The 20,717-nt window shown below is 41.8% G+C and overlaps 1 protein-coding gene across 1 annotated transcript in view; it reads left to right on the top strand.

The window, feature by feature from the left end:
• Positions 1-1,413: 1,413 nt before the first annotated feature.
• olfm2a (olfactomedin 2a) overlaps positions 1,414-20,717 on the top strand; it is a 48,041-nt gene continuing 28,737 nt past the window's right edge. The window contains exon 1 of the mRNA XM_059347317.1: positions 1,414-1,924. Coding sequence (XP_059203300.1) covers positions 1,868-1,924 — 57 coding nt within the window. The 5' untranslated portion in view covers positions 1,414-1,867. The remainder of the gene's footprint in view (positions 1,925-20,717) is intronic.

Here is a 20,717-nt window from a genome sequence, read left to right as displayed (position 1 = left end):
TTCTTGTTTATTTCTTTCTCACACACCTTCCCTCCCTTGCGTGCCCCCTCAGCTACTCATTTCACCTCCTTGTGGTTTTTCCTGCTGAGAAAATAGAAGGGTGTGCACCATGCCACTGAGGGCAGCAGCAGGGGTGGAGAAAGTCAACCCTCTGCTGAACCATACAGGCGCAGGGGGCTGGAAGGCACAAGCCATCACACTGCCTGATCTAACAATCCTCTCCAAGTGTGTTATGAACTAATACCTCGAAGTTTTAAAAGCCACAATCAACTGGAGCCACAGGGACTTATTTGGGAAATTATAACTGTAAAATAGCTACAAGAGCTGTCCTTTAGGAAACAAAAATGAAGTATGGGAATGAAAAATATAACTTCCCAATGTAGGTGGCTCCTTATTATTCACCTGTTCAGCTTATTTTAAACAACCCTATTACTGTGCATTCACATTTTCCACTATGGATACACTTAACTTTTCTTTTAAATATGGCACATGGCTATGTATATGGTGCATTATCTCTTACATTGTATGTATAGGAATATGGAGTGGGAGGTTGACACACTCTTCCCAGCAATAGCGTCTTGTCCTTGGTTTCAGCTTTCTTGTCACTGATCAGTCATTACATGGGATTCAGCACAGGTGCATTTACCTTTAAAAAAAGGTTCTGCAAGCTATTATTAAGAGGTGAAGATAGAACGGGCAGCAGAGGCTGTTAGATTTCTCATTCCCAAACCAGGATTGCCGGAAGCTACAAAGACAGCCTGTCAAAAAAAATGCAGGGGAATCACAGGCCCACCATCCAATCACTGTGACACAGTTCACATGGACGCACACATAAATAAATACTGAGGCTGTGTGCACACACATTCTCAATCTCACCTGGGCTGGAAAATACTTATTAGAATGCCTAACCATTGTTTAATTATCTCTGTTAGCTTACTACATTCATTATCTCCATTGTAATCGGGGCAAGAATAATCGTTATCATTTCCCTAAACCCCAGAGAATCCCTCTATTTTGGCATCTTCTAATTGGATATGCGTCAGCGCTGAATTGATGGTATTAATGTAGATTTGACAGTCACAGTCTCGATCTTTTACAATGCACACAGTTATCACTCACCAGCAGGCTTATAAGCAGGAAGACATTATCCATGCTAAATGTCAGCTCTTTCTTGAGGTATCAGTCATTGTAGCGGAAACATTTTGTGGAGCAAAAAACATTGTATCTGCAAGCAATGCTCTATCCATCTATCTATCTTGTATGTCTTTCAATTACTGGAGCAAGAATATTGTCAGTGCAAGCTCTCTCCCTCTCTCTGATTCTCTCTCTCTCCCTCTCTGATATCTCCCTCTCTCTGTTTCTCTCTCTCTCGCATACACACGCACGGCCAAGCTTGGCTGCGTCAAAGAGTGGTACTTCTTTGACTGGGCTCCTGGCACATAGACGTGCTGCTCCTAGCGTCCGCACCTTGCAAGCACAGCAGTCACCTTCCAACCTCTGCGACTCTCCTCCGCTCTTTTCTCGCTCCGTCGCAGTTATTTAGCAGGGACGGAGGGGGACTGGCGACTGTCCGCTTCGCCCGATTACATTATCAGAGGACTTTTCCACGCTGGGGGAATTGTGAGGGTTTTTTTTCTTTGCTTTTTCCCCGCAAAAGAGTCTATGCTCCACAAAAGACACGCGGCTGGTCTTTACCGAGCCAGAGAGGGCTGCCGTGCGTCCTGGTGATGAGGTTGGTGGCGCACAGCCGACACAGCATTAAAGGAATCCCTCTGTGTCTGAAGAAACCGCCCCAGTAAGGGACAGGAACGGGGGGTGGAGAGCTGCAGGAACTGGTGCCTGCTAGGACGCTATCATTCCGACTAGGATGCATCTCTTCAGTGCCATGTTTCTGCTTGTGATGTTAGCCTTCATGCCCTGTGAGGTAAGGTCTCCGGCACAAACCCTTGCACGCTATGAGTATGCATTGTTTAAAAGTTCCCAAATTAATGCATTTTTAAATATAGATCATTTAAGTAAAGACCGAGAGCTTCATTAGAGCTGTGCAACAATTAAAAGGGACGGGGCACGTTGTTAAGTCAGTGCAAAGACTGTTTGCATGTTGCAGCATTACAGAAGAAAATTGCTATTGTTCTGACGCCAGCTCCGTTAAGTGCAACCTAGCGTGCTGATGAGAGGCAAAGGAGCGTATAGAAACTTCGGGGAGGATGACAATAGCTGCAGTTGACGGCAAATCCACCTGAACTTGACTCACTTGTCGAATTAAAGACTCAGGCAACATAAATGTTGATGCAATCTGTAGTATAAGCAACAATGTGTACATTAAATGATGGTTGCACGGTGACGACACTAGAAAAGGTAGAAGCAAGAATATCTCCTTGACAGTAGAATTGATTTCTCTGGACTCTGATACCATATCTGCCCCGGAGGTCGTTGTTTACAGACCTTCCTATCTAACTCCCACATCACTGACAGAGAGCTCCCCGAGATATAACGCTGATTAAGCTGAAAGAGCCGAGTGATGGACGGCAGCACTGACAGGATCTATGTGTGATTTGTGGCCGCGAATGCCAGCCGTGCGTAATTAGTAGTGTACCCGAGCAGCGCCAACAAATGGTTGTAGATCGTGGAGATGTGTGACGTGTGTCTGAGTGTGCGGCGTGCTGTGTAGTGCATGGCACTCGAGAAAAGCCGCGTCCCTTCGGTGAAAATGACGAGCTTTGATGTGACAGTTGTAAATTGAAGTGAAGGACGGTAAATTATTTGACCCAGAAAAGCTTTCAGTCAAGGCAGGAGCATTTGAACTTGCAGGGGTTCAGCTGGTCAGTACTGCTGAGCAGCCAGGAGAGCTTAGAAAGTATAGGTTGTGCTGATAAAGTGGCTACAGTGTGGTAGTAATTTAGGAGTGTATAAAATAGACGATGATCTGTATGTTGGATGGCGCCGGTTCGCACCTTTCACTCCATGCGGCAATATATTCAGGACCACGGACAGCGCCGTGTCGCGCTTTCGGTTAAAAGCAGCAGTCTGAGTCAATTTAACACCACAGACAGCGCCTCCTCCTACGTTGGCGGTGAGTCTCACCATTTGGCCAAGGCCACCAGAAGGATCGCAGGGACGGACATAAAACGACATTAAAAGAAAATTAAAGGGTGCTGAACAAATGGAACAGCAAAGCATTTATGAACAATATACTCAATACTTAAGCGATAAAGGCAGAAGTTCTTAATCTGTTTTCAGCCAAGTACCTCATATAAGATGGAGACTACAACTCGGACCCTGTATGTCCCTTTGCCATTGCCTGTTTTCTAGACTTCTATAGAAATAATATAATATAGAAATATATTAGACATAATAAACATATCTGCTGATTCTGAGAGTTATACATTTGTTAGATTAATAATAAGTCTTTTAGATTTGACAATTAAAATAGGATTTGTTGAACTATAAAGCCTTTTGTGGAAAAGATCAAATCATATATATATTTTTATATCATGATCATTTAAATTGATAAACCTCAGATTTTCTTAGAGACCCCCTGAAAGAATGGGTCCCCAGAACCGTCTTTGAAAATCACTGGTACAACCCTGATTGCAAAATTGTGACGCTGTGTAAAACATAAATAAAAACAGAATGCGTCAAATTCAGAAGGAGTGTATAGATTTAGAAAAAAAAAATGTCAGTATGAGCATCTACTTTATGAAAAAAGAAAAGTTTTACCCGTTTGAGCACCAACTTTACTCTATATTGTGCTGTATGCAATTGAATGTAGGTCGCAAAGGATTTACAAATCATTGCATTCTGTTTTTGTTATGTTTTTTCACTGCCTCTCAACTTTTTGTAAATCAGGGTTGCGTTTGAGATGTAACAGTGAGGGGGATAAAGTGTGGTCCCTCACTAGTTGTTTCATCTCTGAGGGTCCCAAACAATGCAGTTACAGATAACTGTATGTTTTGGATCTGGAGACTTTTCACAGATTTAACTGTATATTGTTACATTTATCTGTCACTACGTGGTTGTAAATGTATTATACTAAAGAATACGCTGTGACATGAAAAAATAGAAAAGGCCATATGGTGCAGCATACATTAGTGTTATATATGTCATGACTGCAGGGCAGGGGACACTTTGGTGACCTTTAACAGAAGACAGAGTGCAGGATGCTTTCAAGATATACGCTGACAAACTGTACTGTACATCTGTGCATCAGGTTCAAAGTATAACGTATGGTACGGATGGTATCAGATGAAAACCCAAATGATTTCATTCTGAGTGGTATGAAACAAGGTGTAGGAGTTCCCAGGGCTCTGAACATACTGAACACACTACACAATACCACGAAATGAAAACATGAAGACATGTTGACATGCCTCTTTAACCTCCTTTAAATTAAGTTAACTATTAAGTGTCCTGATGTGTAATAACTAATTTAACATCCACAAGAAATAGTTCAAAATCAAATCTGATAACTAGTTCCATCACTTCAAGTAAAAAACAAAAAAGTAAATCAGAGAACTTGTGTATCCTGAACACATCCACACAGCATTATAGATGTTCTTCAATAAATGTCACAGTTAAACACTTACCAATGTGACACGGAAAATGTAGCTGATGACTTACTATCATAGCTCAACCCCTTCTTCACTGGGTTCATGCTGTAATTGGCCTTGGGGGACAATTTGTTGTAAGTGTTTACATTAAATATTAAAAGGTCTGAAAGAAAAAATGACGCTAGTCTCATAAGATTGCATGGCATAGACTACATGAAGAATTGATGAGTTCTTGCGTATCTACTGCAATCAGGGTAACACTCCAGCGGAGTTGAGATATCCACATGATTTCTATCACAGTCTCAGCACAGGCCTGGATGAAATATTTACAGGGCTTTAATGAGACAGATGCACTTGTTCCTTCACTGCATGTGTTTGTTAAGTACCCATAAAGCCCAGGGGCCCTCAGTGTTACTGATACAGATGGGCACCTGCTTGACCTTGGCACAGATGTCTTGCTATGTTGTGCACATCAAGCCATGCATGACTAGACACACTGATATGTGTGTGTGTGTGTGTGTGTGTGTGTGTGTGTGTGTGTGTGTGTGTGTGTGTATTTGTGTGTGTATTTGTGTGTGTGTGCAAGTAATGCATCAATTATACAGCCATATATGCAGTGCGCTGCACCAGGCTAAAAAGGAAAATAGGCTAAAAAATCATTTTGAGTGACTTTTTCAAAATGTAATCAAGATTCCTGAAATATAATGGATAATATAAAATAAACCCAACGTCACTAAACTCCTCTAAAAGTATAAGACATTCAGAGAAACATGTGCGACCAATCATTAAACCTTCTTTAATGTATATCATGTTGGAACTTAGTTTCCAAATATACAAAATATTACATTAAAAAAAACTGCATGTAATGACTCATCAGTTAGGAGTCATAGTAGGTTGGCTTAAGTTTTTTTGTGAAACTCAGCATCTTTAAATTACTCTGGTTAATATTCATAGCTCAGTATTGATTGCTCAGAATGTAAATCCAAAATGTTGTGCAACAGCTGAAACTGAAAGCAATCTAATTCATCTATAAATAGAAGATGCTCCATGTAGCGTATGTAGACAGGAACTTTAAAGTGGTGAGTTATAATCGTGTGAACAATGAGATTATCTGATATTGTGTTTTTGTGTTAAAGACAGTCAAAAACTACAAGAAGAATCAGTGCTAATGAAACATACCTTTTATCACCAATGACTTTGAATGTAGTCTGTGACAGTTCCCCCGAATCTTCATGAATAAATATAACTTCTTTGTCAAAACAGAGACTTTGATAATATCACTCACATTCTAAAAGGGTATGTATTTAAAAGAATGCTTGCTAATCACAAAGATGTGTGTTCCACTAATACTCCCTTCCAACCGTCAAACTGATTTAAAGAGCTCGCTGCAGCCTGAATGAGAGGTTAGGTAATATTGTTCAAGGGGACAACAGATTTCTTTGTCTTTTCCGTTGCTGCTCGATTTCTGCTTAAGTTGTCAAGCATTAAGATTGTTTCATGTACTTGAAAGATCCATATTCAGGTTTAAAAGGGGAAAAAAATGTTGTTGCTGTCCCACTGGAGCAAGGGAGTACCAGAGGAATTCAGTTATTGGTTTAAGATGTCTGGCCTTGAAGACTCCCAACACTATGGTTGAGAGTGATGGGAATGAACACTTGCTTTCGAGTTTTTCTGTTCAAACACCAAGTGCAGTGGGGGAGAACACCTAATTGCTTGTCATTCTCAAAGAGGGAGTCAGAACCCTGAGTAAGAAATTGGCTAGATCTTTCAGTAATTTACTTGATCCTTTCTCTCACCAGGGATCACAATAAACAATCAGTTTGAACAGACTACCATTTAGGACCTTGTTAAGTTGCGTTTCCTCTCTCTAGACTGGTGTGATTATTGCACTAGAAAGTCACCCAGCTGGGTCGATTTATAACTACACTTCAAGTACTGCAAAGGAATGAGCACTTGTAAATCACACTGCTGTTTAAACCATCATTTGGCACAAACGTTTAGTTTATTTGCATTGGGCTAATTATACAGTACTTTAGTGCTATAATATAAGTGTCACTGAATTGAGATGGTTTTACTGATGCCAATAAAAGGGGAGCTATGATAATGCTATATTGAGAAGACTCAAAAGTGATGTAAAGAGCTTAGCTAGCCTAATGCTAATGCTATCTACAGTGTCTCTGCATGTAGGGACAAGGACAGACCTCAGCTCAATCAGAGTCAGGCAGGACAAACAGCTGGGCTGGATAAGGTCCAATTGAGACGGCTTTAAACAGTCCTCCAACCCAGCAGTGACCCTTTTGCCAAAAATCTCTTTTCCTGGGGCCTGTCCCATGAGAGCAAAGCGGCATGATTGCAATAAAAGCCCTCCCACAGACAAGACTTTAATCGAGCCACTTGTGGTAAATTTCTGTCCTTGTCTCCAAGCCAAAAGCCTATTACACAGCAGTCCCACCAAACCATCGAAGCTTGTCAAACCTCATAAAAAATACTTTTAAACAATGTCCCCTTTGCCATTATTATCACCTGTTAAAAGCTTTTATAAATATGGAGGAATGAGACAGTGCTGCTGGATGACAGTCAAAGAGGAACAGAGATGTGAGTCTGCGTTTCCCAGGAGGAAGGACACTAGGTAGCTGGACAGACTGTGCTCTGCCAAGCAGCAGCCTAACCTCCACCTAGAGAATTAAACAAATGAAAAGCTGCGAGCGCAGGGGTGTAAATCTGCCAGTGAGAGGCAAAGACACACACTCAACTGTTAAAATCACCTTGCTATGCAACGACAGGTCCGGTGCTTGTCTAAATCACTAACATTGCATGACCACACAAGCCCTTGGAAGGTCAAGCTGCAGCACACAAATGCAACTTTAAATCTAATACAAGGACATTAAATATTTTGCATGCAGTTCACGTACACTTCAGTAACATTTCAAGCACACTAGTGCCAGGACAAGCCACATATTTTAAAATACATGTCAATAACGCTTAGTGTTATTCTCATGTGTTTCTTCCTCTGTTAAATAAGATAACCCACTTCTGTGTTGCCTGTCAGTCACGAACAATCATGTTGAGCACTATGTGGGTGAGTAAGTGAGCAGGCCGGGTTAGAAGAGCCACTAAGCCTGCATCCACCTTCATGCGCTATCCATTAATATACAAAGGTGCTGCTTCACAATCAGCCACAGATAATGAGGTTGCATTATGCTTGATTCAGTGCTAGCTAAAGAGATTGAATAGTATGTGCTTGTGTCATGACTGATTAGCGCAGAGCTCGAATCAGTGCACTTTAATGATAGCGCATTGTGTGAGTCAGAATCTTACCACTGGAAAGAGATCTGTTTCATAAAAGAGATGCTGCTTAAGAAAGGGGGCAGGAACACAGAGAGCTATTGAGCCTTTGTGCTGTCCGCTGTTCACTCCCTCATCTTGATGAGCTTTTATGTTGTCTGCTGCTTCATCATCAGAGGCGTGTGTGTGTGTGTGTGTGTGTGTGTGTGTGTGTGTGTAGGGACAAATATTCAGCACACAAAGTGACATTGTTGGGACTCGCCTTCCTTTTGAGAACAATCATTTGAGAACAATAACCCGATCCTTAAACTGTTAACCATTTATTTTTGTGGTAGGACCTTGAAGTTGACTAGTTTAAAGTTGAGGTAAGTGTGAAGCATGTGGTGTTTGGGTTAGGAGTTAGAGCAAATCAATACTGTACAATTCCCTGACAAGCACATTGTGTGTCCGTGTGAAGAGGGGGTGGATAGCATGCGTGGAGCAGCGAGGTTTGTGTGCCTGTGTGAGTGGTTTGGTTTTTGATGATGCTGTACCTGTTTCTGGGTCAGTTTTCTAAATGTGGCCTGTTCATGACTCACACAGGGGTGATATTAGCATGTTATGTTGATGGAAGTTTTTTTTTTTTTCGTGGTGCGGCCCTGGGTGAAACAGGTGACTGATTTTACAACTGCAGTGCCGTGGACGAGGCACAAAGGCAGGTAGCACTCTCTGTGGGTAATTAATTAACAGATGGAAGGCTGGGTAGAGAAACATGAGGTCAGTGGCCTGACTGTGTCCACATCATGGCCCAACCATGACGTGGACATGGCCTTACATATCCGGCTGGAATGCCCTTTTCTGTATTGGTACATATGCAAACACGGATGACCTTCCTGACCTAAAAGAAAAGGAAAAAACTGTGATCCAATAAATAAATAAAAATGTGCAGGCTAATATAAAACAACATATTACTTGTATTCTGTGCAGATTTTTATTAGTCCTTTATTAGCATTGTAAACTAAATGTCACAAGGCCCCTCAGTCCCTTCTACAGTCCTCAAAGCATGAAAAGCTTTGAAATCATACAGTAGATCAGACTATTTAAAAGTATAACATTTCTGCATTAAAATGTATATAAATGACTAGATCTATGTTATATATATGTTGTTGAGCTGTACACCTACATTATCCCAAATGTTTCCAGATAAATCAGTACTTATAATCAAAGACATGCACCATGTCTATCACCTGTCAGAGGTATCTGACTGGTATGACTCATGGTATTGACTGTTTTTCCAGTTTTAGCCACATTTTTACAATAAGCTTTTTAGATCTTAGTCGAGGAGCCGTCTGTGAATAGGCTGGCTCCTGGTAAAAAATGTCCTGAATGTTTGAATCTTAAGTTATCAGAGAAACATGCGGAGCAAACGTTAGCAGCAGCTAGAAACTCCTCCTGCCTGCAGCATCAGACAAACACCAATTTTTAACTCAAAACTGCTTTATTCAGTGTATAACGCTCGTTTTAATAATCTGGTCCGTTTGTTCTGGAAAGAAAGAGCCCTCTACGTATAATGTGGCTCCTGGTAAAAAAAAAAAAAAAAAGTCCTGAACGTCTGGATCAGAGAAAGAAGCTGAGCAAACTCTAGGCAGTAGCCTAACTCTAGCCTTACTGCCCAATATCATCAGACATATTTTTGAAGTGAAAATTTATTGTTTCGACTGACAGACTGCAGAAAATTACATATTGCATGTTTAATTTCACAATGCCCCATAGTCCCCACTAATTGTCACTCCTGCAGATGAAACCAGATCCCTTGCATGAAAAGCTTTGAAATCATACAGAAGTGTGACAATTTAACTGCTGCAGGCGAAATTTGTTGTTTACACATTTGTATTGTGCAGCTTTTTTCAGAGGACAGGGGACACTCTGGCATCAAACTGGAATTGTCAAAGTCAGATAGGAAAGTCTGCTAACCTTGATATTTAGACCATGTTTTGAATGACCACTTACTCATTCAGAGAGCCACAGACTGACCACTACTAATGCTCCAGGGTAGTGTGGGCTCTAAATGACCTCTGTTGCTGTTTTCTGTCTTGGTGAAAACCCAGAGGCCTGCTGTACTAAAATGACCATTAGTGAGCCCATGGACTGAGCTGGCTGGCTCGAGGGCAGCTCATAATCGTCATTAGAAAAGGTCTTTAAGGTCTTTTGGGACTGAGCACTGAATGCAGTTGTTAGAGCATTCTCATTTATACAGACATGGTTAACCTGGCAGCTAACCAGCAGCCAGCTGCACACTCAGGGACTGATTACTTTTTTTTATACATGCAGAAGCAAAGCAGATTTACATGTGTCCTCTGAGCCTGTTGTGTCCCCCTTTGACCCCAATTCTCTCTTCCAGACAATTTCACAATGACCGATGCACAAATACTTTCTCAGAATATTCTCTGTGCTCATATAATGTATAGGATATCATTTGTATGCTTGCTGTCAGCAGTGTAAGGAAGGATCAGCTTGACTGGTGGGATAAATATCATCCCTATATCGCATTCTCTCCCCTACTTTCTCTCTTTCCTTCTGTGTGAGTGTGCTGGAGGGTGCAGGACTCCCAGAGGTTTCTGTCTGTGACTCTAAGCAAGAGTGACATTTCTCTGACAACACCCAGAACAGGCACACACACGCACGCGCACATGCAGTCTCTTGTTCACGCACACACATTGTCTCGGCCTCCCTTTCTCTCTCCCCTTTGCTCTGTAGTTCACAAACATGTCAGAGATGGGATCCACAACAGACAAAACAATGCACTGAATCGATACCAACAAACATGGCTAAGGCTGTTAAGCCTGTCGTAGGGTATAGTATGAGTGACAGATGCCAATTAGAGTACGGACACACTTGATCATCTGGTCAATGCTGGACACGCTGCCACTAGTAATAAGGGCATAGACACACGTTACCCTAGTAACTGCCACCGTGGGACTCACCCAAAGATGGTTTTTGCGTCCATCTGTTCTTTTTTGCATTGCAGTAGGCACCTCCTGACCAGTTTTCTGTACGACCTTGCTTTCCCCTGCTCGATGAATCTTTTATGAGCCTGGCAATGTGGGTTTCTGTGTAGAAGATTGGAATATAAATATGGCTGTTGCGCCTAGAGCTCCTCTTCCCGCTCTGATACAAAAGCTTTCATAAGACTGAGCAGATTGGGCAAGCTGCTACTTGAACGGTGCTCTTCACATCCCTTCGCTTTTATCGGAAGACACACATCCTGTATCAGAGAGCGTTATGCATTCTCAAACACCAGACACAGATTCTGCCTCCACCTGCTCGATCACATGGCTGCTGGACAACATACCACACTCCTGGGAAATCTTGTTTCCTTTACAAAAGGTTTGGTTTTTAAGTCTTTTAGTCAGCAAAATTTTCTCTTCAAAAGGCCTAGTTAATTACAGCTCGCACACATTCACGTTACGGAGAGCTGTAGCAGCAATTGACATTAAATAAGAGGTGATAAATAAGTGAGAGAGTAAATCTTGGTGAACTCCTCCGACTGTACCACGCCTCTTTTTCTCTACACCTCTCTCTCTTTTATGTTTTTCTCTGCTTTGTCTCCATCTCCTCCTATTTCACATCATCTGTGCTACCTTTATCCCAGAGAATCCTCTCCTCGCCGCCATGTGTGAGTTTGACAGCATTGCCTCCCATGCTGAAAGCTAACTCAATTGCAGAGCTTTCATTTTGGGAAATGAAGGATGAGAGCTATGTGCCGCGGCAGAAGCGGGTGGCAAGAGGAACCATTTAATCGATGTGTTTTCCGCGTGGCACTGTCACAGCCACTCAGTAGGGCCATTGATGAGGGAGGCTCACTCTGACTGCGCCAAGGCTTAAAGGCTCCAGTCAGGGAGGCGTGGGAGCCCAGCAGCCACCAGACACTGCTGCATATCAAGCAGGCTGGCAGAGCTGCTCTCTGCAGCCCCACGGTGAGCAAGGTAGAGAGGTCCTTTGATAGAGACACTACATGTAGGAGAGAAGAGATAACAAGACGCTCTACTGGAAGCAACACCAGCTTACATTACATTCTGCTGCCTGATTCTAAACCCTTGGGATTTCTCCAAAACACACACAGACACAGCAGTGTGTAATATGCCATGTGAACACAACATCTGGAAGTAGGAGTCACAACTAGAGAAAAAGTCAAAAGGAAGCTGGAGCATTGATGACATTCGCTGAAATAAGTTTGATCCAGCTTTGATGGATTACACAAAATTAGAGGAAAATGATGTAACACGCTGACTTCTGCATTCATTTTTCAGAGATCAGACGGCTCAGATTTAGATAAGCGTATAAGTCGAAAGGAACTTTCCCAGTAAGTGAGTCCTGTGTATCCAGCAGCACCATGAAACCAATGCTTCTTATGCCCTTTTGATTATTTACAGCGTATACAAACAAAACATGCTTTTGAAACAATGGCCTTGAGCTTGCCCCGAGTTCTCAGTCTGCCACATATTTCACCTCCTTTTTTCAATAATCCGCAGCCTCAGACACACAAAGACAGAGCCTGTACAAAGAATAAAACTTACTTCTTCTATAGTCTAAAGAAAGCTCTAGTCCCTTAGTAATACTCTTGGCAACGGGTATGCACATGTGCATGTTAATGAGGTTATTGTGTGTAGCATTTAATACATCTAAGAAAAGTTCTGTGCAGTATTAAGGCCTAATGTTCATTATGAATTAATTGCAGAGTATACCATATATATAGAGAGGGATATGTATATATAAAACATGTGTGCGCGCACACACACACACACACACACACAGCAGATGTGAAGATCTGTGAAGTGAAGATGCTGTGGTGATCAGGGTCGGTGGGCAGTGTCAAAGTACAAAGTGAGAGGATGTAGACTGGGTTTGAATTAGTGCCCAGTGGAGTAGCTGAGCAGGGCAGCGTTGTAAGTAAGTGAGAGAGAGAGAGGAAAAAGACTGAGCAGTGTTGCTGGAAATGAAAATTGGAGATTGCAGGCAGGGATAGAGAGAGAAATAGACAGAGAGAGCCTTCTGACTGTGGCTGCCGAATGTGCCTGCAGGGTTATTATCTCTCCCATCCTAACCAAAAGGAGAATAATAATTAGAGGCCTATCGCTCCGTCACCATGATTTTATTCCGCTCACTGGCACTGACACTCCTTGCAGATTGTCTTTAATTAGCTCCACATCGGTTAATCAATACGGCCGTGACCGTGACAAAACAATGGCATGTGCATCCTGTCGCTCGGGCAAGAGAGACACAGGAAGCAGCAGGAAGAAAGGATGAAGTGTTGACAGACGAGATGAGAGACAAAAATGATGAAGAGTGGCATTTCTGTAGGGGGGGGGGCGTCATGCTCTGATAAAACCTGCTCTCATGATGATTAGAGTCTGCACTTGTTTATCTACTACTGAGTTGTTGTGCAAGCAGATGTGTAGCTAAGATATATCAGATGTATACGTTTGCATCACACAGTGAGGAAAAAGCAAGCAGGTTGAATCCTGGCTCAGCTGTAAATCAGGCAGCAGTGATAGTCCTATCATGTCAGACTATGCTATGCGATCTGATGCAGTAATCCTCGTTATATTTTTTGAGCAGCAGAGCTGAGTGCTTCAGCCACACTAATGGTGATGTGATGAATAGGTATTCAGGAGAGGTCTCTCTCTTTAAGCCTTAGTGCCTCAGGCTACTGGCCCTCTCAGGCCCAGCTCTCATCTCTTACTCCTCTCACTGAAAGTAACAGCATGCAGGGAGCTGGTGCAGGGATCTTCAGAGAACAGTACTTCTCACTTGTCAGGCACATTTTTCTACTTGGTATGTTCTGGTTTGAATATCTACAGCTGCCATGCTTAAATATCTGTTGTTCTTACACACACATCCCTAAAACAAGACTATTTAAAGTGAGCAAGGAGACTTGTTTACACTGTATAATAAGTGTGGGTTTGTGTGTTGATTTAGGAAGTCCCACTAAATGGAGAACGTCAACAAAAAATCTTCAGATTATTATGGACTACAAGGGACAAGAGTGTGGAGTCCTCCTTACATAAAAGCCATTTTCAAATTAAAATCAATACACAGTGGTTGTGCAAAGAGGACCCTTGCATAGGTGTCATTAAAATTTAAATGAGTGATTTAATCTGTGGGTGGCACAAATGTCCCTCAGAATGTGTTCCCCTCTCAATTTCATGATTAAAGGGTATTTCTATCATTCTAATCTCCCATGCTAAGAGGTTGGATCTTATTTTGAATTAATTCTTGTCCGTTTTACCAGAGGCAATCAGGCAATAGTCAACAATGATGTGTCCCAGGAGAAATGTGCAGTAGAGTCGTAGACTGCCATGTCTTAAAAACAGCAAATGAAAATATTTATGTTTAACGATTAGCAAAGGAAGCGCCTCCTTAAGGGAAAAAATCATCTTCAATTCCTCCGTGTGCTGCATGGAATATTAATGCACGGGATGGCCTTTATGATATCATATCTCCCAGACTGCGCTCACAAATATCATCATTAAGCACCACAGATCTGCGTCGTGCTCAGAGTGAAGAGCATGCCGCACAACATCCTACATCAACTGGAATGGTGCAGACAAAAGCACAGACACACTGTTTATGGAAATCCACACAGCAGCTGTTTGTCTCAGTGTAACCCACACATAAACTCACACATTTCACTATGTATTTCACATTTTGGGAGGAGAGCTGTATTTGGATGCTAATGCAGGACATGTCACGACATTCAGCATTCAGTTTATTACCTTGTACCTGCTGCTGAGAGATCCAGCCCGATGATCCAATGCAACCCCCCTGTGGTGAGACTCTATGGCCACTCTTTACCATCAGGGTACTCTCCTTCCACCCACCAACACCTTCCCACTCACAATACTTCTCATCTCACACATGGCTAACTCCACACAATATTACCCCTTTATAATATTCAGCATACAGCCCTCTCGTTTCTGCTACGTAAACTCATTTTCTCAAGTTTGTTGATATTTTCTGTCTGTTTGTTTAATCACTGAGCGGATCAACAGCTCCTCATTTTGACTTCGCAGCTGAGACTTTGCAGATTACATGGCCAGAATCGCCGTCAGGGTGTTGGATGAAGCCCCAAAGAACACGGGCCGACACAAGCCTGTTTATTTAGACTAATAAGTATTTCTGCTCTTTCCACCAGTGAGGCAAAACTCCATAAAAGCACACAGTGACAAGCTAATTTGTTTATCTATGAGTTTCTCCTAACCATTTTCGCCCATAACTCCATGTGGCTGTAAATGTAATATTCAGTTAGGGGCTGTTTTGGGATTTCTCTCCACTGCACACTGTGCCTGTGTTGTACTAATAATGTGTCCCTAATTAAATGTTACAGCTTCTCTGAGCATTAATGACCTGAAGACAGAGGATACAAATGGAGGCTTCAGTGTGAGCGCTGACAAAGGAGCTGGACACAAGACTGCAGGCTGGTTCTGTCCCTTCATTACTGATATACAGTTATAGCTGATGGGTTCTGGTCATTGTTTGCTCCTGACCATGTCGAACATTAAGATTTTCTCTCACAATTGGCTGCTGCAATCTCTCAGTCAACCCCGACTGTAATTGGCAGGATCTCACCACTCCTCTCTGGTCCTGTTAGTTTCGCTGTTGCAGACGTGGCAGAAAACAGACAAGATGTAAATTCATCACCTCAGGGAGTTTCAAATGCATCACCCATCCTTTTCTCTCTTTAATCGGTTTCTCTCACTGCATCGCTCTCTCTCTGCCTCTCCTAAACATCACAGTCTCTTCTACAACCTTTTTGTCTATCTCCTGTTATTCTTTGGCTTGTTTTTCTCTTGTGTGACCTACCACAGTGGTTATCTAATCATGGGGATACCTACAGCCAGTGACTGGGTGACATTTGTAAACAATGACTCAGACAGAGAGCAAATAAGAAACGCAGACTGTCCACTGGTCGTCTCTTTAGTCATCTAATACGGCACTGGGTGCATGGTGTCTAAGATCAGATCTGAGCTCTTCTGCAGGTATAGATAAATACATCATTAATGAAGCACTTTGCCAGTACTTTAATAAGACAATGGAATGGCACTGAACCCCAGCAGTGAAGAAACCGGTAATATTCTACGAGGGCTACATAATGTTTTATTTCATCGTTGTGATCTCAACTTGCGTTGCAAAAGACTGTGTACTTGTACTTTGAATAGAGTAACAATGTATTAAATCACATTCTGGGGTGAATTCACAAAAGGACTGTGTAGCTATTATTGCTGCTCAATGTGTGCAAATAAGACAAAAACAAACAGTCCAATTCAGAGAACTCACAAAGCGCTGCCAAGCAAATAGCATCTTGGTGGTCTTGTGCACATATTTAAATAAGGTAATGTGCACACATTTGGAGCAAAATCATCTCCATTCTATGCAAATAAGCCTCATTGCAATAACAGTTTAATACCAGCACTATTTGCCACATGAAGTGACAGTCACATTTTTAGCATCTTCAGAGAGTTGGTGGTAACTGAACGCATTTATAAGGAATGTCCACTCAAACTCCTTTATTTTGGGATAGGACCAAGACCATTTTTCATGTATCTCAATGTTTCCGTACCACTACAACCTGTTCCCATTCCCTTCATTTTCAAGTTTCACTTTCACATGGAACATGAACAGGACACAAACCGCGGCCTTCTGACCCTTCCGACCCACCCAGAACACCTTTCTCAGCGGACACTGGTTCTGCAACATCACCTGACTTCTGGAGCTTCTGCTCTCAGCGTCTAATATTGACTCAAGTAGTTTTACATTGGAGTTGAAGCCTGGGGCATTTTATACAGAAATAAAAAATACAATATTTATTTCTGGCAACTGGGCAGATTTTCTTGGAGTTAGTCGAAAGAGAGAACTTTAAAATGTATCTATAATTCTTTTTTATTGGGGTCTTTCAAGTTCAGTTCACTGCTCAATTTGTTCAATAAAAGAATGTTGGAAATAATTTCCTTTCAAAAAGAAATCTATTGTTTTTTAAGCAGTAAACCAAAAGCAGCAGAAAGACAGCGTTAAATACACTTAATTTCTGTTTATTTGTCACAAGCAATATCATAATTAAGATTTTTGACAACATAATCACACATTGCATATTTTCCTCATACTGTGCAGCATTATATTCTGTTATGAATAAAATATTACAGATTTGTAAATATTAGCATGCCAAAATAGACGTTTTTATTAGATACTATTTGAAGAAGAAATGGGGTTGTCAACACTCAGCACATGTCAAGTTATCAACTGGATGAAAAAACTCAATTATTCTGGGTGATAGTGACAAGGCCAGCAGCACAAGTTCAGTGAAGGGCGTTCTGCAGAGGCGAGTGGTCATGGGGGGCAGTCGATTAGCAAGCTTTCCCTGAGCCTCAGCTACCTTTATGCTGGGCTCAAGACTCCCAATTTGCTATCAGTAATTACTCCATTTACAGGAATAGCTTTCCCAACGCAACGGAGAGAATGTTTGATTAGCTGAGTGGGAGAAAAGGTCAGGATGTGGTGGTGACTTTCTGCCTCTGGACCCAGGAAAGGGTGGGTTCTGTGGGACATCGGTAATCAGGTCATGTAGCCAGGAAATGATCATAGTAATTGTGTGTGTGAATGTGTGAATGTGTGCATGTGCGTATGTGTGAGTGCCTCCGTCTGTGTGGGCAATTCTACTGGGCACATTTACAACAGGAAGTGGTGCACTGAGTCGTATTCAGCTGGCACTGCTGGAATGAGTAGGTTCAGAACAGTGGATGGAGCCATGCTGGGCTGCAGAAAGCATGGCAGCTGATTGCTGCATGTAGTTTTTGACTATTGCTTTGATCACGCCTTTTCTTTAGTAAGCCTCAAGCAAAATGTGGCGCCCTGCTTGTCCCTGATTGAGCTATCCGATATTCAACCATATACTGTTCATTCATACCAAATACCCTATAAATAATAATGCATACGCCCCCATGGACTGTTGTGATTGTAATCAAGGGAGCAATCAGGAGCAATCAATTCTTCTATGAATAAAATTTGAATGCATGTTCCAGCAATAGATTCAGGAGAACTACTGTAGGATTTCTCTAATGTCATGTTCGCTTGGTCAAAGGAAACCAAGCATGGAACTTCCCCCAGTTAATTACTGACAGTAGGAAAAAAAAATTCACAAGGTTTCAGAAATGTTATGTTTAGATATGCAAATGAGCATTCGCTTATTAAATATGTGCCAAGTTGCATACATATCCAAAACACAAATCTGGACATTTGGTAAAGCCTGGTTCAAAATTCTTGTTTCATTTTGTTGACATATTAGAGTCAAAAGGTTAATAAAACGGAAATTCTTTTTTTTGTTTGTTTGTTTTTTTAATCACTCCACAATTCAGAAAGTACTATACTAAAAAAAATAAACACATTTTTAGAAGAAAAAAAAGAGAAGCTTTTTAAAGTTGATTATGAATGATATACTAACCATAAAAACCTTCAGAATATAGAAAGGACGGAAACTGGAAGGTTTAGTGTATGTGCTACTGAAGTGGAGTTTTATAGTTCAGCATATGACAAAACAAAAAAACTCACTTTGATGAAACTGCCTTTAAAAATGTGTATTGTAAAATTTCATACATTTAAAAAAGACACCACAGGTGGTATTTTAGATGTTTTATTTCTGCTAGTCTGAAAGAAGACATCCAATGTCAGTAAAGTAGCTCAGAATTGAACAGTGCATTTTACCTGGTGTGTCTGGCTTTAACAGGGCAGGCTGAGCAGCTGCTAGATTTCATAACACATAAAATTAAGTATCTACATTGTTACATCTTGTGTAATCTGCTTTAAAATCTAAACAAAAACAAGAACCATCCATCCTGGATTAAACAATATATTGTCCAAAAGCAATTTCACTGTACAGGTGCCTACAAAGACAAATTGAACACAGCACAGGTTAAGTATGAGTCTCAGATCTGCAGGTTTGGCTTGTGTGATATGTCATGAATACGTCTCCTTGTCCTCAGTGTGGGTTGCTTAGATGGGCTCTACGGACTATACTGTCCTGGTATGGATGGACTCACCCCAGGATATTGTAGGTGTGTTACAATCAATACAGCCAGGCAGACACACTTACCATATTGATTTTCTTTCTCACACGGTGCTATCGGAAGGACAGATTCTCACTTGTTAGCAGGCATTATTATAGTTAAGCACTATTAGCCGAAACATCTGGGTTGTGCCTTACTTATGTTTCAAACAATACAGTAGTGATCAAAATACTGTCTATTACGTGCATGACACAGCTCAAACGGGTCTCTCACACAACACTGTGGCAACCACCATTAGAGGGTATTGTCGACATTTCACAGCTCAGTGGAGAGAAAGCGTGGCTCATGCGAGTGGACACAAATACAGAGAGGCATTGACACACACAAACAAACCTATGCACGCATGTGTAAAGACATACACACAAATGGAGATTTAAAAGCCTAATCTTGCTGCAAGTTCAGCATGCAAGGTTATCGACTCTGATGTAAAGTTGCCATGCAGGACACATTTATCATGTCATGATTCATATACTGTCAATCCTCTCTGTGGTCAGAGTGGGACAGAGCTCCCACTTCATTTGTGGTGAACGCTCACTGCTTGAATTATTGAACACGTTCAACTCGATAGGATGTGTTCTCTGCACTTTATGTATGCAGGGGTCGATGCATGTGTACTCTATAATCCTCCTGTGGCCTCGGTCGCTACTATAAAATTTAAAAGCCCAGATGAGTTTCCTTAATCAAAGGCCCACAGGAGCCGTTAATAGATTAAACACTCCATGTTGAAAGCACACCACTGTGTCTGCCTGCCTGAACCCCGGGGTACAGCCTATTTATGCCATTTACATAGTTGCCATAGTAATGAGGTCACGCTTTGTTTAAGCTGATGTTGATCTTGATATATTTAGAAGGCAGTGGGCCTCCATGTCCATCATCTAATTAATGAATTATGACTCAGAAAAATAGCCAGTATTCTTAGAGCCAGATGACTCCAGCATCTTTCAGAGCTCAGGCGGGGTTCAGTGTGTGCAGCTTGGCTGGCTCAGGCAAAACAGCTCCATATCATTATAAAAGAGGTCTTTGTAATTAGCTGAGGTGTAATTTTGTCCTGTTTTTCAGCTGTGAATCTGTTTGGCTGCGTGTTTGTGCTCAGTGAGAATGTGGCTAGTGTTTGCCGCTTTCTGCTCCCCAGCATTGTTATCTCACCCAGAGCTTGTCTCTATGACCTCGGGGCTTTGTAGCACTCTACTGCCATCCATGGGTGTGCACAAATGCTGCCATTTCTGCAGTTGGTGGCCATTTTCACCGTTTGAACTGATTAAAAATGCCCTTTATAGAGCACGCCCACGGGCTACGAGCAGAGTGGATTTTTTTAGATGTTTATGATAACACTCAAAGCCATGTTGTCATGTCTATGTGGGGGCACCAAAAGGCTGCACATGAGTGCATGTAAATGTTCCACAGTGTATCTACAGTATCTAGCGCACATCTGAGTTCATGCATGCAACAAGACAGGCCTCACGTCTGAAAACGTATGAGCTCAGGACAGAAATAGTGGAAGCTAAGACACATGCAGGGTAAAGGAGAAACACATGATATGATGCCATTCTTTCTCATTGCCAGAGGGGCCAAGAGAGACAACAGAGTGAGTGAGGGAGAGAGTGAGAGGAGTTAAAGGCTAAATAAAATTCACAGTGAAGGAGAACAATAGACAGCGACAGAGAATTGGAGATAATGACATAGCAGTGTAGCAGCAAAAATGAGGCTGGCCAATTATTGGAGTGGAAATTATGAGGAATGGCTGTGAAAATTAATCAAAAAGGATTAAATTAATACAGGTTAAATG

This window comes from Centropristis striata, chromosome 13 (genome assembly GCF_030273125.1).
Source record: "Centropristis striata isolate RG_2023a ecotype Rhode Island chromosome 13, C.striata_1.0, whole genome shotgun sequence".
Lineage (NCBI taxonomy): Eukaryota > Metazoa > Chordata > Actinopteri > Perciformes > Serranidae > Centropristis > Centropristis striata.
The sequence above is the reverse complement of the archived record's forward strand: the minus strand, read 5'-3'. Positions and strand labels throughout refer to the sequence as shown.